Source organism: Saccopteryx leptura, chromosome 1 (genome assembly GCF_036850995.1).
Source record: "Saccopteryx leptura isolate mSacLep1 chromosome 1, mSacLep1_pri_phased_curated, whole genome shotgun sequence".
NCBI classification, from domain to species: domain Eukaryota; kingdom Metazoa; phylum Chordata; class Mammalia; order Chiroptera; family Emballonuridae; genus Saccopteryx; species Saccopteryx leptura.
Genome location: NC_089503.1, coordinates 384859608 through 384885658, shown reverse-complemented (window position 1 = coordinate 384885658; position 26051 = coordinate 384859608). Strand labels below are relative to the sequence as shown.

Here is a 26051-nt window from a genome sequence, read left to right as displayed (position 1 = left end):
AACAGAAACACTATTTAAAAATTACTAAAATAATGCATTCTGACAATGGAAAAAGTCAAACGATTCGAAAATGTGTAGTGTCTCTTCCTGCCTTCAATCCCCCCAGCAATTCTATTTTTTATATTTCTTTTCCATACTTAACAAATTAATTTTTATTTCGATGATGATAATATCTGCAACTTATTTTTTCACTTAACATATTTGACAGTTCATTGAAGGAGTGTATTTTACTCACGGGTAGTTGTTGAATTGTCAAATATTTTCTACCTAATGAAAGGAACATACATTCAGTTTTTCTTCTTTGGTCTGTTAATGGGTACATCAGGTTCTCTGATGTTCAACACTCCTGTCCTTAAAATGGACAGATGCCCATTTTTTAAAGACGTTTCAGAGGCGTCACGAGACAGTGGAGTGTGTGCCTGTGACCTGGGCTGGGAACCCAGAGAGGGACGTGGTCTCACTTGTGCGACCTGAGTCAGGGAGCTGAACGGAGGTCCCACACCGCCTTCCAGGGCTGCTCTGGCTGTGGTTGTTGGGATTGTTAGAACTGACACATTATTAGAGGTTACTAATATTAGCTGACAGAGTCTGAGAGTCTGAATAAAGCTGTTCCAGTTGTAACCTTGAGGAATTTGCATCCCGAGAGGTGTTCAGCTCCATGCTGCCTGCGGTCTTTGGAGTTCATTATGTTTCATTTCTTCTCATCGTCCTCTGAGGGCCATACCCTCCTCCCATTGAAATACTTTGGGGTGTTTTGAGCACCTGACTCACCTTGGCCCGTTGCTCATTTCTTTGAGGAACTAGATTTCAAGGGACATTTCTCTCTCCTTTGCCAGCTCTCTAGAAAAACTGGTGGCTTAGCACAGAGCATGACACAGTCACTGAAGAGCTGCCGTTAGCAGTCGTCACAAGTGGCTAGAGCTCGAATTCTCTCTTGGGTTTGTGGTCTGGATGTGAGGTTAGTCGCTTAAAAGAGATGTGGTCCATTGGCTTCCGGGAGCTAGGACAGGAGTTTGAACATTTAGGTTTTAGGTTTTATGCTCCCAAAGAATGTGAATGGGTGGGCGATCGCTACGGTGGCCTTTATCTCTACTGTTTTGATTTTGTGTCATTGCGCCCACTTCTCTTGGACTGGGAACTGAGCCTGCAGGCAGGGATGGAACGTACCGTAACTTGTGCTGAAATTGTGTCACCCTTGTGGGCTCGTACCTCTTTTTTATCCTGATGTGGATTTTTTTTTCTTTCCATATTTTGGAGTATACATATAGGGTGACGTTGTCCCACTTGTTTGTTTTTGCTTTTGTTGCTTTTACTTTTGGTGCCGGATCTGAAAACATCATTGCCAAGACTGATGTGAAGGATCTCCCTGCCTGTTCAAGTCTTTTTTTTTTTTTTTTTTTTTTGTATTTTTCCGAAGTTGGAAATGGGGAGGCAGTCAGACAGACTCCCGCATGCGCCCGACCGGGATCCAGCTGGCATGCCCACCAGGGGGCGATGCTCTGCCCATCCGGGGCGTCGCTGTGCCACAATCAGAGCCATTCTAGCGCCTGAGGTGGAGGCCACAGAGCCATCCTCAGCGCCCAGGCCAACTTTGCTCCAATGGAGCCTTGGCTGCAGGAGGGGAAGAGAGAGACAGAGAGGAAGGAGAAGGGGGAGGGGTGGAGAAGCAGATGGGTGCTTCTCCTGTGTGCCCTGGCTGGGAATCAAACCCGGGACTCCTGCACACCAGGCCGACGCTCTACCGCTGAGCCAACTAGCCAGGGCCTGTTCAAGTCTTTCCTCCATTGTAAGTTCATTGATTTGTGTGGGGTAAGAGAGCGGCTCAGTTTCTCCCACCACCATATGTTGATGAGTCTGTCCTTTCCTATTATGTATTCTTGGCTCCTTTGTTGTACATTAGTTGACTATATATGTGTGGGTTCCTTTCAGGGCTCTCTGTTCTGTTCTGTTGATCTATGTGTCTGTTTTTATGCCGGTACCATACTATTTGGCATACTATTTGATTACTACAGTTCTGTAATTTAGTTTGAAGTCATGAAGGGAGATGCTTTCAGTTTTGTTCTTCTTTCTCCAGATTGTTTTGGCTATTTGGAGGGTTGTATGTTTTTTTTTTGTTTTTTTTTTTTTTTTTTGTGGTTCATACAAATTTCAGGGTGGTTCTATTTCTGTGAAAAATACCATTGGAATTTTGATAGGATTGCATTTTAACAGTATTCTTTCAATCCCTGACCATGGAGTATCTTTCCATTTTTTTGTGTCTTCTTCAATTTTTTTCCATCAGTATAAAGGTCTTTCATCTCCTTGGTTGAATTTATTCCTAGATATTTTATTCTTTTTGATGCCATTGCAAACAGATTACTTTCTGAATTTCATTTTTAGATTTTTTTTGTTACCAGTGTATAGAAATACAACAGATTTTTGTATAGATTTTATAACCTGGGTTATTTCTCTTACTGTTGTATAACAACAAATAAGGATTATTTGTATGTTTTGGATGCACATCCTTTATCAGATTTGTGTTTAGCAGAGATTTTCCCCCTAGTCTGTGCTTGTCCTTCACACTCGTATTCCCAGTCTGAATCCCTACACGTGTTTGTCTTGTTGCATTCGCTAGGGCGCTCGGGCTGATGTTGGATAGGGGTGGTAAGAGGGGAGGGACATCCTTATCCTGTTCCTGATTCAGGGGAGTGGCCACTGTCTCGCCATTAAGTGTGACGTTAGCTGAAGGTGTCTTCATAGGTTTTTTTATTAAGTTGAGGAAGTCCCTCTCCATTACTAGCTTTCTGAGAATTCTTATCATCAATAGGTGTTGGATATTGTCAAATACTGTTTGTGTATATGATCATACGATTTTTCTTTTTTAGCCTGTTGACATGATCGGTTATGTTAATTTGTTTTCAAATGTTGAATTAGTCTTTTATGCCTAGAATAAATGCCCACTTGGTTGTGGCATATAATTCTTTTTATACATTGTTGTATTTGATTTGCTAGTTTTTTTGTTGAAAATATTTGCGTCTACGTCATGAGAGATACTAGTCTGTCATTTTCCTTTCTTTTTTCTGAAGTTGGAAACGGGGAGGCAGTCAGACAGACTCCTGCATGCGCCCAATCGGGATCCACCTGGCACACCCACCAGGGGGCGATGCTCTGCCCATCTGGTGCGTCGCTCTGTTGCATCCAGAGCCGCTCTAGTGCCTGAGGCAGAGGCCACAGAGCCATCCCCAGTGCCTGGGCCAACTTTGCTCCAGTGGAGCCTTGGCTTCAGGAGGGGAAGAGAGAGACAGAGAGGAAGGATAGGGGGAGGGGTGGAGAAGCAGATGGGTGCTTCTCCTGTGTGCCCTGGCCGGGAATCGAACCTGGGACTCCTGCACGCCAGGCCAACGCTCTACCACTGAGCCAACTGGCCAGGGCTTCATTTTCCTTTCTTGTGACACCGTTGTCTGGTTTTGGTATTAGGGCAGCACAGGCCTCAGGGGATGAGTTAGGAAGTGTTCTTTCTGCTTCTGTTTTCTGGAGGAGATTGCAGAAAATTGGTATCATTTCCTCCTTAAATGTTTGGTAGAATTCACCAGTGAAACTATTTTGCCAACCTGGCAGAAAAATAGGTATAGTTTTGATTCATCCACACTGCACAGCTGCTGTTGTGTTGGCTGTTGTCACTTTTTCCCTTTGACAATCTAAGGGAGAAGAGGTTCATGCCCCTGGCTAAACAGTCAGGTGTTGCATGTTTTAAACATTCTTGCTCTCTGGCCGGGTAGCACAGCTGGTTAGAACATTATCCCAGTATGCCAAGGTTGCGGGTTCAATCCTTGGTCGGGGCACACACAAGAATCAAACATAAATAAGTGGAACTACAAATCGATGTTTCTGTCTGTCTCCCCCCCCCCTTCCTCTCCATCCCTAAAATCAGTTAATTAAATATATATATATATTTAAAAATTTTTTGCAGCCTCGTGTGCTGTGTGGCACACCAGCTGAAAAGCAGTGCTCCAGGCTTCTGGCTCTTTCCTGCACGAGGCGATATTCTTTCCCATGCAGAGATTTGCTTGTTGTAAATGTCTGCCTCTTGATTGAACATTTAAAATTTGAGAAGCCAAGAGCTGTTTCTGGAAAAGCCCTTCTGTTTGGGAAAATGATTTCCCTCATGACCTCGCTGGTCAGATCCCTTACTCTGCAGTCGGTGGACGCCACGTGTCGCCTCGTCTTGCTTTTTGGCCAGATGTTTGCCAAGGTCCTCAGTCATCTGAAACGAGTGCTTATTTTTGGATAGACTCCAACGCCCAGGTACTACATAGGTGCCTTTTGGAAAAGCTAGAGAAGGAATTTGGCAAATAGGGCAGGTTTTGGAGGCTGATTGAATGCAGATCTCAGTCGAGTTCCCGAGACGAGACTGGCTCCGGGATGGAACTAAATTTAAACGTGTTACAAATACAGACAAAGAAAGTGGGAAGGCCTGGGCTTGCTTAACGCCAACATTTTTGAGTTTGTTTTTTCTTAATTTTCCGAAGTAATGTGCCTCGTTCAGCTATTTTCACTGACAGAAGTTACAGCTAAGTCGCCACAGTTCTGACTAAAGGGTGGAAAAATAGCTTTTTTAAAAATGAGTTTAAACAGAAAAGCTTAAAGCAGCAAAATGTGATCTGTCTACCCCGCAAGTGTGTATTTTCAGAAGGAGCTGCCGTATTTCCTTCGAGAAGAGAATGTGATGTTTAGAAAGGAACCGTCCGCTCGGGGACGTCACCGTGGCTACCTAGGGCTGCCGTGGAGGGGAGGCTGCGGGGACAGTGACTCTGGGACAGGGTGGTTGCTGTGCCCTGGCTTGCCTGGTTCAGAGTAAGTGATGGCCCCGGAGAAGAAGTCTCGGCCGTGGCCTGACCAGTGGTGGCACAGTGGATACAGCGTGGGCCTGGCATGCTGAGGACCCAGGTTTAGAACCCCGAGGTCAGGCCTGAGCAAGGGATTATAGACATGACCCTATGGTTTCTGGCTTGAGCCCAAAGGTCACTGGCTTGAAGTCCAAGGTCACTGGCTTGAGCAAGGGGTCACTCAGTCTGCTGTAGCCCCCCAGTCAAGGCACATACGAGAAATCAATCAGTGAACAACCGAGGTGCTGTAACAAAGATTTGATGCTTCTCATCTCTCTCTCTCTCTTTCTCACACTCCCTCTCTTGCTTAAAAAAAACAAAGAGGCGGTGGCCTGGCCGCCAGCAGGCCGGAGGTGAGCCCAGGGGGTCACTCGGGCTCCCTCCCAGGGCTCCGGCTTCCCTCGCAAACCTCAGACGGCACCTCGCCCCCTTTCCTCACAGTTCCGACCGCTCCCGCAGCAAGGCTTCCTGACGGGCCCGTGAGGAGAACGGTTCTGAGCCTCAACAGGTCAGGTGCTGACCCGTCTGCCGGACTGAGCGTTCCAGGCCCGCGGTACGTCACTCCACGAAGAGGCGTGAGGGGCGAAGGGCAGGGACAGTGACCCGAGGAGAGAGCCGAGGACGCGTCACCCGAGGAAGGAGAGAGGCTTCGTCCCGGCGTGCGGGGCGATGAAAAGAGCGTTTCACTGGGAGACGGGAGGCTGGGCTCCAGTCGGGCCGCCGTCCTTGCCGTCACCGTGTCTCTGGAACAAGGTGGCTTCGGGCACTGGGCAGCGACAGGTGAATAAGACAAGGCCCCCGCCTTTGAGGAGGTCGGTATCTGATGAAGGAAACAGGTTTTCTGTAAACCAAGAAAGAGGACACAGTAGCACAGACGGTTTAAGCGGAGGTGTATAAAGAGCTGCAGTTCAAGGGAATCCATTCAGCGTGGAGAGGGGGTGACGTGTCACCGCGGCCTTGAGGGACGTGTGAGGTTTCACCGAGGTTGGGACGGGTGAAGCGGGGAGAGCAGCAGCAAGTGCCCAGACAGGTGACGGGTGGCGGGGACCTGGCACCTCCGTGTGTACGGAGCGTGGGGGGCGGCGGTGACCGCGGGCGGCTCCGTACTGCGGGGCAGGCTGGCCGGTTCCTCCCGGGGGCCCGAGAGCCGTCGGAAGCTCTTCAGGACGGAGACCTGGTTGGACACACGTTTTTAGAAAGGTTAATAGTGACAGTATTGCTGAGAGTTTTTCTTGTTTTTGTTTTGTCTAATGGAGGAAGAGAGTCAAGTCATTTTGGAGGTTATTTCAGGAGGTTAGGCAGCAACTTTGGAAACGGAGAGGACGGGACAGGTCTGTGAACTGATCTAGGATTTAGGCATCTGGGCTTCGGACTCCTGTTGACTCGTGCCCCGAGCTCCCCATCGCTTAACTAGCGGGCACACAGCCATCAGGTACGACCCCTGCACTGCCTTCTGGAACCCGCACTCACCTTTGCAGTCCCTGACCCGTCTGGTCCCTTCCTCTGGGGACGGCCCTGTAGGCTGTGGCAAGCTCGTTCTCAGGCTCTGTGATTGAACAGCTCCCTTCCAAAGCCAATGGGAATGACTGATCTTAATCCTTCAGAGGCTGGAAAAATCAAAGACCACAGGAGATTTTTGAAAAAGCAGGTCAAACCCAGAAATAAATTTTCTTCAGAACTCCTTAAAAGAACTCTTAAGAATCTCATAACCAGAAGCCTATCTCTCTGGAATAGATCTGGCTTCACTTAAAAAGAAAAAGTGGGTGTGTGTTTTGTTAAAGAAAAATTGTTCTGACACTTGTTAAAACTTTTCTTTTTAAGCAGGGGGGGGAGGGGGGGACAAATAGGGACAGACAGGTAGGAAGGGAGAGAGATGAGAAGCATCAATTCTTCGTTGCAGCACCTTAGTTGTTCATTGATTGCTTTCTCATATGTGCCTTGACTAGGGAGGCTGTGACCGCTTGCTCAAGCCAGCAACCTTGGGCTTTAAGCCAGTCACCATAACTGTGTCTATGTCATGTCTATGATCCCACGCTCAAGTCAGATGAGCCCGCGCTCAAGCTGGCGACCTCGGGGTTTCGAACCTGGGTCCTCTGCATCCCAGTTCGACAGTCTACCCACTGCACCTCTGCTTGGTCAGGCAAAACCTTGACCTAAGAATGCTGCAATTGGAGTATTGCAACAGAGGAGAGAGATGGGGCTCACCTCGGATTTCAATAAGGACTAGTGGGGATTTACAGTCAAGGAGCGAGGCGAGAGGCCAGGGCGTGGAAAGTTACTAAGAAGAGACTTAGAGGGGAGAGGGATTCTTGCTGACCTGACCGCACAGGGTTTTTGCTAAAGGCAGACCAAGGACTTAGACATCAAAGGTGGGCCACGAGAACTCACCCACATACTCAGGGTGGGGGACTGTCGTCAAACTTACTTAATGGGGTTTTTGCTAAAACTGTGCTGAGCAGGCCAAAGACAGCATGGGATCCCCAAAGTCGAAGCTTAGTAGTAAAGAGTGCTCAGAGGAGCCTGACTGAAGTTAGTTTGTCAAGGAGTCTGTGTGTGTGTGCGCGTGCGTGCGTGTGGGAGTGAGTGTGATTACAAAAGCAATACGGGCCTTCACCCTTAGAACTAACCAATCCTAACAGTTTGGCACACAGCCTTCTATATGTTAGTATAGGCTTAGACAAATACACCGTTCTCACAGAAACGAGGTCATGCTTCTCCCACTTCATATGTCTTACGTGTTTCTGCATGTCAGCACGTGCACACTGGCCTCATTCTTCAGAATACCCGACTCACGTTAGAGATCGGAGCCAAGTCCTTCCATGGTGGGTTTCAGTTTACACACCGCGCTGTTTGTTGCATAAGACAACTTTCTCCGTGTGTCGGAATGGGGCAAGGGACATGTCCACTCTACACAGAAGTTAGACCATTTACTGGCCATCTTGTAGCTAATATGTGTCAAGTCCAGGGTTCACTCATGCGTCTCAGTTACATATATGAGAAAAACTAAGGGACAGTTTACCTGTCAGCCACATTCAGAGTACGATGTTTGTCTGTGGTTCTTGAGACATTTAGGAAAACATAGGTGGCATTTTTGTACCTAGACTCAATAATAAATTATATTTTGAGATGTTCATTCCTTTTGCTGCATGTATTAATTTCTGTGTTGAAATATTTGTTTGTTTTAATGTCCTGAAAAGCAACAAAATAATCATCTTAACTGGAGATTAAGTGCATTCAGTCAACTTGTATCTTTCATTATAATGTTGGTGCTTTCAGTAGTTACCTTAAGTAACAAAGTTTGTTGGCTAATTGGATTTCTGGAAATGTTAATGGGGGTTTTTCAGGGAACTACCTCTGTTGATTTCCCTGTAGGACCTGGGTCTTACCTACATAGAACAGAGAGCCTTTCTCTTTACCACCCTGGAGAGCAGGAAAAAAAGCAAGACAGAATGAACGAGGAGTGGGGCGGAGGTGGAAGAATATGAGCTGCGGGGAATCCATCTTACTCAGGAAGGAGAGGGGCGGTGCGGGGAGAGCTGTTTTTAAGAAATTGTGTAGCCCAGTGGTTAAGGTTTTGCAGTTACACCCAGACGCACCCATTCCGGCTTGGTGCCCCGGGGTAAGTTACACACTCCCGTGCCTGTCGGTTTCCTAGGACTCACTGGTAGGGTTCTGTTACCAGGGGTTAGGGTCCTTGGGTTGCCCGAGATAGACATCAAGAGGAACGGCCAGGGAAATTTCAGGACGTTTTGTATCAAGCCGGAGCACGAGGGAAGCAGCACAGAGGAAGGTCCTGCAGACGAACTCTCTGAGACTTTGCTGGATTGCTTTTACAAGCTGGGGACAAGGCTGACTTGTGTGAGGAGGAGGCTGATAGGGTTCAGGGAGTGGAGTTTTCCACCTCAGGGTCACAGCACACTGCCTCGTCCTGCCGGTTGCTTAGCAACTGTCTTTGCACCTGCCCTGTGAAGGCCAATATGGCGGGTTGCTTGCTGCCGCCCACCCCAGGAACGTTGTCTAGTGGTCAAAGCTTGATCGACTGCGCGTATGCCTATGGAATAGTGGATTTTAACATCTGCAGGGAGGTAAACGGTGAGAGGGAGATCGTAAATACTTGTACATTTTTCCCAGGGAGTGCCGGGGTGGTTGCCTTCTTGTGGTCAGCTTATCTGGTGTTCCCTCCGGCCATCTGGCATTCCGGAGGCCTGGCCCCAGATCCCTGTGCTGCCTCAATGTTAACTGTTATTTCCAGGCATTTTAGACAAAATCAGAATTCCAAGAAAGGAGTTGTCTCAAAGTCTGGATGGAGTAAAGTGACCGCATGACTTACTGTCCAGGCCAGGTCGCTGTTAATAATTACGCTGGAACAACAGATATAATAAGCCAGGATTTATGGCTTCTTTAAGGTGGAAATCCAAAAACATGACTGACGAAGGCATACCTTCCTGCCTCAGCCCAGATAAGCCTCTGGACTTCAGCAAACCAGGGCGCACTGAAATCATTCTTTCAAACTCCTCTTTAGACAGGCAGACAAATCATTCTTAAAAGCTCTTCTTCAGACACGTTCACCAAAACCCCAGAGGAAACATTGTTTTTTCTTTCTAGGTAACATGTTATCTTTGAGTAGCACGAGTCTGCACGTATATCTAACAAACTTTGTTCAGTGTGTGTTGCTCAAGAAAGAACTCGACAGAAGATATTTGAGTCCTTACAGTTTTTAATATCTAAAAACCCCCACAAAACTTGCTGTACCTCTCTGGGTGTAGGTCTCTCTGGCCCGTGGGGCTCTTGGCGTGTGCTGGGGCGGAGCGTCCTCGGCGGTCAGAGTGCAGCGGTGAGCGCGCTCTGCTCCGCCTCCCACTTGCGTGTGGTCTGGTGAGACAAACAATGACAGACAGAACTGGTGGTCATGATGGCTAAGAACGAGGAGCTCCACAAGGAGCTCGTGAAGAGCCCGCCCGGCCTGTGGAGGAAAGGGACACTCCGTGGGTGGGGGCGGGGGGAGCTTCGCTCAGTGCTGAGTAGGAGTTGAGGAGGCAGGAGGAGTGGGGTTCTGGGGAAGAGTCGGGGGGACCGTGGTGGTCTGTCCCGTGTGTGAGGAAGCAGTACGGTCACACGCTCTTCCCGCTTGCCCACCCCTTCCTCCTCGTTGTCTTGCTAGCGGGACGCCTTCCGTCCACGCTCGTCTCTGTGCCTCCCCCCCCCAGACCGTGCGCAGTTCTTCTGTAACACACAGCACGTAGCATCAGTTGCATCATATGTTTGTGTCTCCTCTGAGGTTCTTGAGGGCGAGGACGTGCTCTTGTTTATTGTCAGGTGCCTAGGACAGCGCTGTGGCCTTTCCCCTTCCGCCCTCACCCCAGATACATGCGCATTTACTGTGTGCCCCGTACCGCGTGCTTACCGCACCAGGACCTGCACGGGCCTGCTGTCCCGGAACGTGCGCTCCTTGTCTTTTTTTTATTTTTTAATTTTTTTAATTTTTTTTTTTTATTTTTCTGAAGCTGGAAACGGGGAGAGAGTCAGACAGACTCCCACATGCGCCCGACCGGGATCCACCCGGCACGCCCACCACCCGGCACGCCCACCACCCGGCATGCCCACCAGGGGGCGACGCTCTGCCCCTTCCGGGGCGTCTCTCTGTTGCGACCAGAGCCACTTCAGTGCCTGGGGCAGAGGCCAAGGAGCCATCCCCAGCACCCGGGCCATCTTTGTTCCAATGGAGCCTCGGCTGCGGGAGGGGAAGAGAGAGACAGAGAGGAAGGAGAGGGGGAGGGGTGGAGAAGCAGATGGGTGCTTCTCCTGTGTGCCCTGGCCGGGAATCGAACCTGGGACTTCTGCACGCCAGGCCGACCGCTCCTTGTTTTTGCTCAGGGAGTGAATGCGGTGCACGGTTCACTCCTCAGCGTCAGAGTGCTGACCCCTGAGACGCTCTGATGCAGTCCAGCGGTTCTGCTGGGCCTTCTCAGCAGTGGTGGAACAGAAACGGCGAATGCTTAAGTGTTAAGAAGCCACGTTAAGGTAAACCGAAACAAAGCCATGGGCCCCCAAAGTCACAGTGTGCTCGGGGGAGAGGTGTGGCTTAGACGGATGTGATTTGTACTCGGCGGCAGCGCCGCAGCACCCCCGACGTGGGTTCACGTCACGGCAGTGTACTGCCCCCGTGGTCACGCCCGGGTCAGTGAAGTGGGTGTCCCCCTGCTCCCTCCTCCCGCTGCTCAGATGCCCCCTTCCTGTCGGAGGCCCTGGTGTGGAGCAGTCCCTAGAGCCGGCGTGCGAGGCTTCAGACAGTCCCTGCTCTCGGTGAACATGCCAGCATGTGTGTGTGTTACTGTGTGTGCCCACGCAGACAGAAGGCCTGACCAGAACGCAGTAGCACTGAGCACCATTCGTGGCCGGCGTGTCTGTTCTGCAGACAGTTGTCCTTGGCAGGAGAGAGGGGGAACTCCGTGCTCGCATCGCGGAGGAACAGGAGGCCCTCCGAGTGCGTGCGGTGTGAGCTGTGTCTCCTGTGAAGTTAAAACGGGGCACTGCCTCTCCGCTGCGCTTCTCTCCCGCTAGGAAACAAGCCCGTCGGCGTTCCCGCCCGTGATCACAGGCCTGCAGCACAGAAGGACAAGCCCGCCATCAGCTGCGTTTCCAGGCTCACACATTTCCTAGTGGGGGGCTCGTCCAGCCCCGCCTGTGCCGGCAGAGCGTGCCTCACCGCTCTTGCCACGTGTGCACCCGAGTGTCGTCCGCAGGAGCAGCCGTCCCCGGCTCTTCGCTCTCTGCGGGCGCTTCCTCCATATTTCTGAACATTGTGCTTATTCTGTTTATTGAACTTTAAATTTTAGACATTCTCTATCAGTGTTAGATGCAAGGGGAGGGTTTCACCTCTCTGCCCTCTCTCGGTCTGCTTACTGCCTCTCCCTTCATCCTTCAAACGTATCATTAAAAATGCTTCGTGTTCCTGTCTACGTCGCTGTGGCTGTTGGTCTGATTCACCTGCCGAGCCAGTTAGCACACCACAGTCCTGTCTTCTCCCCATGCAGCCTGTTCGCTGGTTTTCAGAGTTGCCTGCGTCCGACTCACTCTCAGTTCGCAGAATACAACCCAGTTTTTAAATCCCCGAAGAGCCTTTTCCAGGCCCCAGGTGGACACAGGAGTCGACCTGGAGAGTTGCATTTTCTCATGCAGACCCCTGCCCTGCCCCCCACTTCCTCCCACCGTGGTCGCCCCCTGTTCTCGAGGCTTGCTGCATGGCCGGTCCCTGTGCCCTTGGTGCCCGTTTCTTGGACACGTGTCTTCCTTCTTCCTCCTCCTCCTCCTCCTCCTCCTCCTTTTCTTCATCTTCTTCCTCCTCTTCCTCCTCCTCCCCCTCTTCCTCTTCCTCTTCCACCTCCTCCTTCTCCTCCTCCTCCTCCTCCTCCCCCTCCTCCTTCTCCCCTTCTTCCTCTTCTCCTCCCCCTCTTCCTCTTCCTCCTCCTCCTTCTCCTCCTCCTCTTCCTCCTCCTCCCCCTCCTCCCCCTCCCCCTCTTCCTCTTCCTCCTCCCCCTCTTCCTCTTCCTCCTCCCCCTCTTCCTCTTCCTCCTCCTCCTTCTCCTCCCCTCCTCCCCCTCCCCCTCCCCCTCTTCCTCCTCCCCCTCTTCCTCTTCCTCCTCCCCCTCCCCCTCTTCCTCTTCCTCTTCCTCCTCCTCCCCCTCCTCCGTCTGCTCGTTTATTTGCTGGAGTGGATCCCCCAGGTGCTTCCTGATAGAAAGGGTGTGGGAGGTAAAATGGGAGACCCTGCCCGTCTAAGAGTGTCTTGACTCTCTCTTCGTACTTGACTGGTAACTGGTCTGCTGTGGAGCTCCAGGTGGGAGACCATGTCCCCTCAGAATTCTCAAAGCACTGCTCCTTCGTCTTACGGCTTCCGGAGATGCTGTTGAAAACTCTGGTGCCACTTGGTCCGTTGTGTGCCCTTCCTCAGGCGGACAGACACACGCCCGCCCAACAGCGGAGGAAGCCGCGTCTTCTTCCTAGGGGACGTGTTAACCTAGAGCGGTAGGAGTCTGCAGGTGCCTCTCTCTGAACGGTGCTCTCTTCCTCTCCTGTGTTCTGAAATGTCACAGTGCGCCTCGGGGCAGGCCTTTTAAAAATTGTGCTGAGCCTCTAGGACGGACTCTTTCACCTGGAAGTTCGTATCCCTTGGACAGTTTCTGAAGTTAGTTCTTTGACAGTTTTCTGCTCTCTGTCTTTTTTTCTGGAACTCTTGGTCCTCTGGTTTTTAAATCTTTTCTCTCGTATTTCTCATCTTTTTTCTTTGTGTCGCTTCTTGAGAGATTTACTCGACTTGATTTTCTAGCTCTTTATGCATATCTTTTCTGCTGTCATTCGGGGACTTTGCACTGATTGTCCCAGCTTTTTTTTCTAACCTCGGTCTTGTGTGATGATAGGTTTATTATTATTGTTGTTGATTTTTGTGAGAGAGGGAGAGAAAGAGAGAGAGAGAGAGAGAGAGAGAGAGAGAGAGGGAGAGAGGAACACTGAGCTGTTCCGTGTTTGCCCTGGCCAGGCATCAAACCACCAACCTCTGGGCTTTGGGAGGATGCTCCAGCCGGGGCAGATAATGGGCTTTATTTTATTGTTGAAGATTTATTTGATTCCCGGTTTCTGTTCCCTTGAGCCCCTTTTCTTCAAATGTATGGCAGCGTAGGTTGTCATTTTCATTTAAGAGTGAGAGACTGAAGAGCCGATTGGAGGGTCTGGGCAGAGGGGAGGAGCCTGCGGGGATGGGTTTTACAGACCATACGGTGACTGGGTAGGAACCCACCTGCTCGGCTGGGGAATCCCAGTCACCATCTACTGAACTTTCCCGGGAGGCATGTGGCTTCTCCAGGAAAGACTCCTACAGTGTGGGCGGGGGTGGGGCTGCCGGCCTCTGGGAACCCAGTGGATAAGCAGGATGTTGACTTCCTTTTCAAGGCCTTTGTCTTGAGCACGTACAGCGGCTGTCCTTGCATTCTCCTGGTACTAACATCCCCAAGTCTAGAACCCATCTGGTTTGCTTTCTTCACAGAGTAAACCACCTTCTAGCTGGGTAAGGAGTAACAGTCTACAGGCTGCCCTCGGTCTGACCAGAGACCTGGTAGCCTAACACCTTCTTGTACAGAATTTGTATCCAGTCCTTGTGTTCAGCTCCTCCTCCTCCCTGGTGTCCCTGGTCGCCGGGTCCCTCTCACTGCTGAGCCTTCCCAGGGTGTGTGTGGATTGCAGCCTGTTCTCTGGCCCCCGGGAGGCACTCGCTCCGCTCTGCTAGTGCAGGTCAGCTGTCTCCATCTTCCAGAAAATGTTCACGTCTTACGTTCCCTGTTATCTCTCTCCTGTGCCTTGTTTGTGTGTTTGTCTCTACTCTCATTTTAATGTGGTTTAGGAGGGGCAGAAATGAAAATACATGTTTACCTTTTCCCAGTTAGCTAGAATGAATTCCTTCGGGGTTTTATGGCGACTGCTACAGGGGTGTGTAACTCTTGTCTTCCAGAGATCGCCAGCTTCTTTACGGCGGCTGGGGTCTCTTAAGCTCCTGTTAGCTCTCCTTTCACCCTCAACAGTGAAGTATGTAGAAAGCTGTTTAGTAAGTGTGTGTCCAGTTCATCTCAGCAAGATGAAGTCTTTGAAATTAGACTCACTGTGGACAGTGTCTCATCGTGTTGAGAAATCACCAGCCCTTTGGAGGCTCCCGGACACACATCCTTCACAGGATAACCCAAGGGCGGAAACGGGGCAACCTCGGGCAGAGAAGGGCTGAGGACAAACCCCGGTTAGATCTTCTGGTCTCGGTGGAGAGCTGCCCAGCGCCTCTCTTCCCCCCACAAGGTCACTGTCATTGCTCCAGCGCCTCTCTTCCCCCCACAAGGTCACTGTCATTGCTCCAGCGCCTCTCTTCCCCCCACAAGGTCACTGTCATTGCTCCAGCGCCTCTCTTCCCCCCACAAGGTCACTGTCATTGCTCCAGCACCTCTCTTCCCCCCACAAGGTCATTGTCATTGCTCCAGCACCTCTCTTCCCCCACAAGGTCATTGTCATTGCTCCAGCGCCTCTCTTCCCCCACAAGGTCATTGTCATTGCTCCAGCGCCTCTCTTCCCCCACAAGGTCACTGTCATTGCTCCAGCGCCTCTCTTCCCCCACAAGGTCACTGTCATTGCTCCAGCGCCTCTCTTCCCCCACAAGGTCACTGTCATTGCTCCAGCGCCTCTCTTCCCCCCACAAGGTCACTGTCATTGCTCCGTCTGCAGAGTCCGGAATGGGGACGGCCCTTTCCTGACCTGTGCTCTGAGAGCCTCCCACCTCCCCGGAGCGACTCCAGGGGGAGGCGAGGCTGCTGGAGTGCCAGGCTGTTCTCAGCAGTCAGGGTCCGAAGCCTGGAGAAGCTGGAAGGAACGCACACCAGCAGTCACAGGTGGGATCTTGCTTCCGTTCCACATTCATTAGTTGTACAATAATCAGCAAGTCATTTGAACATCAGTTTTCTTCTAAGATGGAAATACATAACAATGCGAACCTTCCTGCGCCATAACGTGGTTGTAAGGGTCACATAGAGTTACATGCATGCACGTCCACATTTGAATGATGTTGCTTTTAAACAACCCGTATAAAACCAGGGTGTTCCAAACCCTCGTCCCCACCTGCTGATGGGGCATCTCTAAATGGGGGTCCAAATTCATTTCAGCCTCAACTAATGCAAAACAGGACCCCCTCCGCCCCCTCTGCTGCCCTCCTTGACCTCACACCGCCCGGCCACACACCGGTCACCCTGGTTTCGTCCTGAACTCTGTCCTCTGCCACCCAGTTGTCCGGCCCACACCCTCCCCGGTACCCCTTCCTCCTCCCCCCTCCCCCACATCCAGTCAGTAGATCCTGTTCGTGCTGTTGAATCTACCCCTTTCCTTCTGTCCTTCTTACCTCTGCCTGCATCCGGGTCCTCACTTCTTTTTTTTTTTTTTTTTTTTTTGGTATTTTTTCTGAAGCTGGAAACGGGGAGAGACAGTCAGACAGACTTCCGCATGCGCCCATGCGCCCCACCGGGATCCACCCGGCACGCCCACCAGGGGCGATGCTCTGCCCACCAGGGGGCGATGCTCTGCCCCTCCGAGGTGTCGCTCTGCCGCGACCAGAGCCACTCCAGCGTCTGGGGCAGAGGCCAAGGAGCCATCCCCAGCGCCTGGGCCATCTCTGCTCCAATGGAGCCTCGGCTGCGGGAGGGGAAGAGAGAGACAGAGAGGAAGGAGGGGGGGTGGAGAAGCAAATGGGTGCCTCTCCTATATGCCCTGGCCGGGAATCGAACCCGGGTCCCCCGCACGCCAGGCCGACGCTCCACCGCTAAGCCAACCGGCCAGGGCCAAGGGTCCTCACTTCTTGCCCGAGGTGCTGACATCTATCTGGGCTGCCAGGGTCTGGTCACACCCTTCTTCCTGGCTGTCTGTCATCCGTACAGCTGTTTAGCATAATGATTTCTCTCAGGTTCTGAGTATGTCAGGCCTCACAACAGTATGATGAGTAGCAAGGGGACCATCACCTCCCAGCTGTGAACAGCTGGGATTTTAGATAGAGGTTAGATCAGCGGTTCTCAACCTGTGGGTCGCGACCCCAGTGGGGTCGCCTAAAGCCATTGGAAAAATACATAATGCATATCAGGTATTTATATTCCGAATCATAACTGTAGCAAAATTACAGTTATGAAGTAGCCACCAAAATTATTTTTTGGTTTGGGGTCTCTACAACATGAGGAACTGTATTGCGGGGTCACGGCATTAGAAAGGTTGAGAACCACTGGGTTAGATAGAGGAGAAAGAGAGAGAGAGAGAGAGAGCGCAAGGCGGTAGGGGTGGAGCGGGGAGCATCAACTTGTAGCTGCTTCTCTTATGGGCCTTGACTGGGTTTCAAACCAGCGACCTCAGTGTTCCAGGTCCACGCTCTACCACTGCGCCACCACAGGTCAGGCCAGATGGGCTTTTCTGACACACACACATGACCGGTCCCTGCTGAAAACTGCATTCGCTGGCAGAGCTGGTCGGCCACCTGCCCCCCTGCCAGCCCCGCCACCCAGCCTCCCTGCCCCTCCGTCCCGGCACCCCGCCTCCCTGCCCCTCCACCCCGCCTCCCTGCCCCCTCCGTCCCGGCACCCCGCCTCCCTGCCCCTCCGTCCCGGCACCCCGCCTCCCTGCCCCTCCGTCCCGGCACCCCGCCTCCCTGCGCCCTCCGTCCCGGCACCACCGCCTCCCTGCGCCCTCCGTCCCGGCACCACCGCCTCCCTGCCCCTCCGTCCCGGCACCACCGCCTCCCTGCGCCTCCGTCCCGGCACCACCGCCTCCCTGCCCCTCCGTCCCGGCACCACCGCCTCCCTGCCCCTCCGTCCCGGCACCCCGCCTCCCTGCCCCTCCGTCCCGGCACCCCGCCTCCCTGCGCCCTCCGTCCCGGCACCACCGCCTCCCTGCCCCTCCGTCCCGGCACCCAGCCTCCCTGCCCCCTCCGTCCCGGCACCCCGCCTCCCTGCCCCTCCGTCCCGCCACCACCGTTCTTACACTCGCATCTCCCAGCCACTCACAGTTACTTGCTGCTGCCCCAGTTTGCCGGGACAACTTGGGAGACCTTGAATTTGAGGGGTGTTTCTCCAGCCTGGCTGAATCCTGCTAAGCTTTCAGGCTCAGCCCGAGTATCTCTTCTGCAAAGCCTCCCTTACTCCCATTTCCTCATGGAGTACCCTTTGAATACTTCCTTCACAGAGTCCCACAGTGTTCCGTGTTGTCATTTGTGTGCTGTGTGACTTCCTCACTCCCCTCCAGGGCGGACACCGTCGCCCCCTGGCACGCGGAGGGGAGAGCAGAACCGTGGATGGCCTGGAGCCGGGTTGGACACTCTGCCCGCGCCCTGGGACGCTGCTCCTTGTCCTCGTGGGGGGGGGGGCAGTCAGGGACGGAGCAGCCCGGGAAGCAAGCTTCCTGCTGCCGAGGGCTGGTCCCGAGATCGGACGGCACAGAGCAGCAGTGCTGAGAGCGGGCTGTGCCCTTTGGCTCCCACTTGTGGTTGCTCTGTCTCTGCGTCTTCAGGACCAAGGCGGTGTTCTTGTGTGTCCCCATCGAGAGACTGTTGACATTTTGAGTGACCGCAGTGTGGCAGATGTTGTGCAGCACACAGACCGTGCCACACGGGAGCTGCAGCTGGTGAGTGTTATGCAGCACACAGACCGTGCCACACGGGAGCTGCAGCTGGTGAGTGTTAGACGGGGCACACAAACCGTGCCACACGGGAGCTGCAGCTGGTGAGGGTTATGCAGCACACAGACCGTGCCACACGGGAGCTGCAGCTGGTGAGTGTTAGACGGGGCACACAAACCGTGCCACACGGGAGCTGCAGCTGGTGAGGGTTATGCAGCACACAGACCGTGCCACACGGGAGCTGCAGCTGGTGAGGGTTATGCAGCACACAGACCGTGCCACACGGGAGCTGCAGCTGGTGAGGGTTATGCAGCACACAGACCGTGCCACACGGGAGCTGCAGCTGGTGAGGGTTATGCAGCACACAGTCCGTGCCACACGGGAGCTGCAGCTGGTGAGTGTTGTGCAGCACACAGACCGTGCCACACGGGAGCTGCAGCTGGTGAGTGTTAGACGTGGCACACAGACCGTGCCACACGGGAGCTGCAGCTGGTGAGGGTTATGCAGCACACAGACCGTGCCACACGGGAGCTGCAGCTGGTGAGTGTTAGACGTGGCACACAGACCGTGCCACACGGGAGCTGCAGCTGGTGAGTGTTGTGCAGCACACAGACCGTGCCACACGGGAGCTGCAGCTGGTGAGGGTTATGCAGCACACAGACCGTGCCACACGGGAGCTGCAGCTGGTGAGTGTTATGCAGCACACAGACCGTGCCACACGGGAGCTGCAGCTGGTGAGGGTTATGCAGCACACAGACCGTGCCACACGGGAGCTGCAGCTGGTGAGTGTTAGACGTGGCACACAAACCGTGCCACACGGGAGCTGCAGCTGGTGAGGGTTATGCAGCACACAGACCGTGCCACACGGGAGCTGCAGCTGGTGAGTGTTATGCAGCACACAGACCGTGCCACACGGGAGCTGCAGCTGGTGAGGGTTATGCAGCACACAGACCGTGCCACACGGGAGCTGCAGCTGGTGAGGGTTATGCAGCACACAGTCCGTGCCACACGGGAGCTGCAGCTGGTGAGGGTTATGCAGCACACAAACCGTGCCACACGGGAGCTGCAGCTGGTGAGTGTTAGACGTGGCACACAAACCGTGCCACACGGGAGCTGCAGCTGGTGAGTGTTATGCAGCACACAAACCGTGCCACACGGGAGCTGCAGCTGGTGAGTGTTAGACGTGGCACACAGTGGCCCTGCCCAGTTCCCTGCGTAGCGTGGTGCCCCTGGAAACATGAGGGATGCCCCTCGTGGGCTGAGGCTGTGGACACCGGTGGGCAGCACAGGCCCAGGAATTCTCCGTGGTTCCAGGTCAGATATGGTCAACGCTGTGGTGAAGGGACCGTGGGTGATCTGGAAAGTCTGGGAGGGTGGCGTCAGTATCAGCTAGGGCCGTCAGGAAGGGGGTGGACAGGGGACTTCCGCGCTGGCCCACCTTCTGTGCTGCAGAGGGCGAGTGAGTCTCGGTGTCTCGTCTGCTGTTCTTATGTGACTTCACAGAGACTGTAAGCAATCCTACCCCAAGTTTTTGCCTGAATTTTGCTAGGTCTGAAGAGCAGTTTGTGAGTTTAGAGTGGGTGTTGATGGACCTTTAAAATCAGGTCGAAGGAACCTGGGTTCCCTTTGAGAGATCCGATGTCTGCTCATCAGGGTGTGGGCTTCAGAGTGTTGCCTCTTCCCTTCCCCTCGTTTTGAAAGCGCTCCCCCCCCCTTCAGCGTGGACTCTGTATCTCCCCCTGGAGCCTGGAGCCTGGAGCCTGGCCCATACGGATGCTCAGCGGCCCCGTGCTCAGCAGCTGTGTGCGGACCTGACGCACCGGGAGCCTCTGAGCGCCGTCCGGGGTCCATGAAGACGGGGCTCCCTCCGCCCCTCGCTCTCCAGCTCCCGTCTAGCAAGTTCCTTCTCGGGCTTTTGCGTCCGGTGTCTGCCTGTCTCCCTCAGATGCCCACACTTGATTCAGCTCTCTTCTTAGAGGTCACCTCCTTCAGGAGGTCTTTCCTTGTTGACAGTGTCACCCCTTTCTTGGCGTTATCTGCTGCCATTGCTTTAGGCACTCATCGCTACCTGGCCTCGTCTTGCCTCCTCACTTGTGGATTCGCTCACGCTCCCTCCTCCTAGAATGCAGGCTCCGCACGGGCAGAGGCTCTGTCCTTCCCCATGGGCTCCCGGCCCCGAGGACAGTGCCTGACGCACAGAGGGCGTCACCCTCATATCTGGTGACCCCACGTGCGCGCCATGACCCCCCAGCACAGAGCGGGCTGGGGCGGACCAGCCTCTTCCTACTCGCAGCACCCCCAGACCCAGCGCGCGGCACGCCGTGTGTTCATGGGTCCTCGGTGTTGAGATGGGTGGAGAGAGGTGTTGGGGGCAGCTTCCCAGCAGTCACGTTCTTCCCCGCCCCCCACCAGGGGCTGTAGATTTCGTCTCCAAACGTAGGTGCTTCCGAGGCCCCGGCGCCGCCGCCCACCGTGCTCCACCATCACGTCCCTCCCTGCACTCGGGGTGCAGTGCTGCATCTCGGGCTTCAACCCCAAAGCTGTTACGCTGGTTCAGGCCAGGTTAGTGCTGCTTCCCACGAGCCATTGACGTCCTGGGAGCCTGCCACAGCAGAACTTACGGGGGCAGAGCCCCTGGCTTGAAGGATTGGTCACTCGTCCAAGGTCACAGAGCTGCCGAGCGGCGGAGGACGCTCTGAGGCGAGGTCCGCTAGCTGCAGGCCTCGGCTCTCAGCCCAGTCCTGAGGTTTCTCCACGCAGGGTTGCCGTGCTGACCGCTCTGGATCCGGGTGAGACCGGGCGAGGGCTCGTCCCGCGGGCCACGGCCAGCCGCTGCCCTGCTGCAGTCTGTGTGCTTAGACTTTGTGTAACAACCCCTGGACCACTGGTTTGCCTGTTTGTTTTTCTCGTTCTCTTGGCACAACAAGCCTTGTGCGTGTTGGGGAGCAGCCCTTTGGAACTTACTGTTGTAGAAAAGCCCACTAGGGCGGCGGAGTCGGGAGGAAAACCTAAATTGTAAAGAGCTCTTTTCTTGGGCTGCTGGAAAGGAAGAGACTTGAGTGGAGGGGATGTCACTACCCTCCTGTCTGAAGCCGAAGTTCCAAGCACGGAGACTCCAGTTCTCCGTTTTCATACAGGTTTTAGTTAGTAATTCTCCATTCCCCAAAATTTCTAGGGTATTTAGAGGAAATGCTAGTTAGAGACAAGGGTGGGCTTACTGGTTGGAATTGCGGCTTTTTGCAGGAAAAGTCTTACCTTCCTTGAGTTTTCTGGTTGTTTTGAGGTAGTTTTAGTGCTGGTTTATTGGGATGTCCAAACCTAACCAGCTCTAAATCAGAGACGTGGAGGTGGGGTTAGAAAATGGCAGAGTGCTTGCTCAGTCCTGCCTTTTCTGTTTAAAAGTTAGAGTCGTTTGTTTTATTTTTTTACCAAATTTATTGGGGTGGCTTTGGTTAATGAAATTATACAGGTTTCAGATGCACAGTTGTATGAATACCCCGTCTGCATATTGCACGGTGTTCACCACCCCGAGGCAAGTCTCCCTCCGTCACCATGTGTCCCCTCTACCCTCCGCCGCCTCCCGCACCCCCTTTCCCGCCTGCAGTCTCCACGGTGTTGTAAAGCAGGGGCCGTTGAAATCTTAGTTTTAAGGCTTGACTTTGGGAGCTGGGCAGAGATTGGTTGAAGACAGCAGATCCCTAACAGAGTACTGTGAGCTGGTGACAGACCTGTGCTCCCAGCGGGTCTAATTCATTCTGGTGTTCCCTCTCTCTTTCCCGAGTTCTGTTGGTCTGTCCCAGCCACCTTGCCACTGAGCTGCGGGCAGTGTCCTGCTTCCTCTCGTCCGGTGAGGTCACCAAGTCCTTGTCGGGCCAGAGGCCAAGAGCGCCTGACGCCAAGTGGGAGATTTAGATCTGCCACGGCTTTGGCTTGTGATTTGAAGGCAAATAATTTGGTTTTGAACTTTATAGTATTAACCTATTTTATAATAGAAGGATCATCTTTGGTCTTGTGGGCAACTTGAAAAGAAATATGAAAACCTGTTTCCTCCTGGATTTTTCCAGATCGATTTCACTTTGCACCCTGTCTTGTTAGGCACGGTGGGTCATTTTTGGTTTAGAGCATGAGATCATGATACGAGTATGACAAAGTCGTTCCCAGTGTGCCTTTAGCTCTTTGTTTGGAAGGTGCTGTGGGAACCCAGGCTTAATGGGGGGCGGGGGTGCCAGGGTGTTCCTCACACTCCTGATGGTGTCACCAGCATCCTGAATTGTCAGGGAACAGATAAGCTAGATATCAGCACGTATATCCTCTCTTTTCACTGAAAAGTTTTCTGAAGGTTTTAGGCCTAAAACCTACAGGCTCATTAAATAGGTCCTTGACTTACATACACATTTTTATTAGCATTCCTATTTTTTGTCTTCTTTTCCCTATATATTGGTTCTTTTTCCTCTTTCTTTTTTTTTTTTAAAAAAGTCTTATTATAAAAATACTACATGTTTGCATTTTGGGAGAGGTAACATAAACATCTTGAATTAATGTATGCTTTGAACTTACACAGTGTGGTATCTGTGAGTGCATTTTCCTTGTAAATATTTTAAACATGGTAGAAAGCAGGGCACAACATGGACGAATGTCCCTCTTCACCGTTCTGCAGCTGCCCCAATGCCCATTTCCCCGGAGGTAGCCACACGGGGACGGGGGCGCTTTCCCCGTCACCTCCCGCGAGGGAGGGGGGCATGCACGCTCACACAGCGGGGCTCTGTTTTGTCTGTTGTACAGTGACTTCCTTTTTCCACTTACCCATGACAACGTGTGTCTTGGGAGATGTCAGGACACAGAGGTACAGCTCATTTTCTCTCCTCTGCTGTTACTGGTGTTGGTGGTTCTATCGTAACTCATCTGATGGGGTGCCTGATATTGAAGGGCTCACCTACCCACGGGACATTGGTTTTCAGTTTTCGTTCTTCCAGTGAAGCAGTCGGACGAGTGCGGGGCTCTGTGGCATGCACAAGGGTTTCCCCCGGGCGGCTGCCCGGGAGTGGGAGGGCTGGCTCACAGCGATGCCTGTATTTGGTTTAGATGGGTGCCTGCCAAATTGTGTTCCCAGAGGAGCCACCAGTTTAAACTCACGCCCGTGTTTATGAGTGCTCGTTGCCCTGATCGTTATAAACACTGGACAGTCTCCCTTTTTCGTTTTGATAGGTGGGAACGGGATGTGATGATTTTATTTTGCATTCTTCTGGGACTCCTCAGTATTGTCAGTTATGTGATGGCACCTTTTCTTATTTTCTTGGGCTGAATCTATTTATCAACCATTATCTATCTATCATCTATCTATCTATCTATCTATCTATCTATCTATCTATCTATCTATCTATCTATCTATGGTGTAGGGTGAGAATTCTTTCTGTCACTTCATAGACAGGAGGTTGGGTAAACTTGTGCATTCAGTCCACTATCCTGATACATTTTCCTCATGTGTCCTTTCTCTACAGTATTCACAATTTTGTTTCCTTTTTTTCCCCTCCTTAACATTCTGTTTTCATCTCTATTCTGCCTTAGTACATAGCGATATAACTGGCATGTGAAATTCTACTATGTGTCTATACCTTAATTATCAAATCACTGTTCCAGTGATAGACTTTTGGGGCCATTTCCCATATTTAGCTGTTATAGATAACATTGCTTCCCACACCTGAGCATAAAGGCCCTGGGCCCAGACGGTTTTCCTGGTGACCATCATTTCAGTGCTCAGTGTCACTGGTTCCTGAATACAGAGACGGGTAGATAACCTAGCTAGCTGATTGTGACTAAACCCCAACACGAACATCGTCTAGTAGCAATAGCACAAAAAGCAGAAACTTTAGACCAGCCTCACTTATTAATGCAGATGTGGAAAGCATAAATAAAACACTCTCAAGTAGAATTCACTAACGTGGCTATGATGTAGAATGGCCAAATAAGGTTTTTTTTTGTTTTGTTCTAGGAATGCAAGAATCACTCAATATTAAGAAACCTATGGATAACAACATACTAGTTGGTTAAATATGAAAAACTGATTTATCCCCATAGATGCAGAAATGCATCTAAATTCAACAACTGTTTTTAATAACACTTTAAATAAGAAAAAAAAGATGCTTCTCTTACATGTTACAGAGAGTCTATCTCAAACCAGCTGCCAACATTAGAGGCATTCCTGTTAAAAAGCAAGGTCAAAACAAGGCTGCCCTCTCGTACTTGTAGTATTTTAGAAACTCGGCCCAGTGCAGTCAAGTGTGAAACAGAAATCAGAGTTAAGAATTTGAGGATTAAATAAGATGACATTTCAACTTTCCCAGTGTAGTATTTTTATTCAAGTAAGACACTGAAATTGTAGGTTCTGTTCCTTTTTTTTTTTTTTTTTTTTTACCAATAAGGCATATTCACAAAGGGAAAACAGACTTGTCTCTCGCATCCTAACACGTGTATACTTGTGCTTTTGTGCGTGTGGGCTCTCTGACTTTGGTCCGCGTAGATGAATCGTCCTGGTTGTCCCTGGTCTGTGTGGAGGTCTCCATCAAGCCTTCAGTCACCGGCACGGAGGTGGGTGCTCAGCACCTGTGACTGGCTGGTGAGCGTTTTGGTTCAGTGATGTTTCTGGTGACCTTCCAATGAGCTGTTCTTACAATTCTGGGCGTACAGAGAGGCAGCGGCCCCAGACTGGGCCATTTAAGAAGTTACGGATGAGAAGGGCGCAGAAGAGCACGCTCTTACATGACCCTGTTGTCCCGACACGTGACTGCTGTTCAGTAACCCGTGTGTCCCCTGGGCCTGTGCATGTCCGTGGCCAGTCGCTGCTGTCCTTCATCAGAAGTCGTGTGGAGGTGACCAGCGTTGTTGCCCACCACGCAGGGTTCTTTTCCATGCAGCCAGCTGTGTCTGAATCTGGTTTGTGACCTCGGTCTTTTTTGTTCTCTGCAGCATCTGGAGAGGGCCCAACGTGAACTGTGTCGACAGCACTGGGTACACCCCACTGCACCACGCTGCGCTCAACGGCCACAGGTGAGTGCTGTGCCACTGTGCCGCACTGGCCCGCCCCCCCCCCCCGTGCCGTGCTACAGTCGTCCCGGTCCCCGTCATCCCCCCAGCCCCCCCCCCCCGGCCATGCTACAGTCGTCCCGGTCCCCATCATCCCCCCGGCCCCCCCCCCCGGGCCGTGCTATTGTTGTCCCGGCCCCCCCCCCCCGGGCCGTGCTACAGTCGTCCCGGTCCCCGTCATCCCCCCGGCCCCCCCCCCCCGGGCCGTGCTACAGTTGTCCCAGTCCCCATCATCCCCCCGGCCCCCTGACACGGGCTGTGCTACAGTCGTCCTGGTCCCTGTCATCCCCCCGGCCCCCCCCCGGCCGTGCTACAGACGTCCCGGTCCCCATCATCCCTCCGCCCCCCCCCCCCCGGGCCATGCTACAGTCATCCCGGTCCCCGTCATCCCTCCGCCCCCCCCCCCTGGCCGTGCTACAGACGTCCCGGTCCCCATCATCCCTCCGCCCCCCCCCCCCGGGCCATGCTACAGTCATCCCGGTCCCCGTCATCCCTCCGCCCCCCCCCGGCCGTGCTACAGACGTCCCGGTCCCCATCATCCCTCCGCCCCCCCCCCCGGGCCATGCTACAGTTGTCCAGGTCCCCATCATCCCTCCGCCCCCCCCCCGGGCCATGCTACAGTCGTCCCGGTCCCTGTCATCCCCCCGGCCCCCCCCCCGGGCCATGCTACAGACGTCCCGGTCCCCATCATCCCTCCGCCCCCCCCCCGGGCCATGCTACAGTCGTCCCGGTCCCTGTCATCCCCCCGGCCCCCCCCCGGGCCATGCTACAGACGTCCCGGTCCCCGTCATCCCTCCGCCCCCCCCCCCCTGGCCGTGCTACAGACGTCCCGGTCCCCATCATCCCTCCGCCCCCCCCCCCCCCCGGGCCATGCTACAGTCATCCCGGTCCCCGTCATCCCTCCGCCCCCCCCCCGGCCGTGCTACAGAC

The 26051-nt window shown here is 53.1% G+C and overlaps 1 protein-coding gene across 6 annotated transcripts in view; it reads left to right on the top strand.

Moving 5' to 3' along the window:
• Positions 1–26051, top strand: part of ANKS1A (ankyrin repeat and sterile alpha motif domain containing 1A) — a 188685-nt gene that overhangs the window by 53717 nt on the left and 108917 nt on the right. For all 6 annotated transcript variants that reach the window (XM_066359608.1, XM_066359605.1, XM_066359607.1 and 3 more), the window contains exon 2: positions 25005–25085. In XM_066359608.1, the coding sequence (XP_066215705.1) occupies positions 25005–25085 (81 nt within the window). The remainder of the gene's footprint in view (positions 1–25004; positions 25086–26051) is intronic.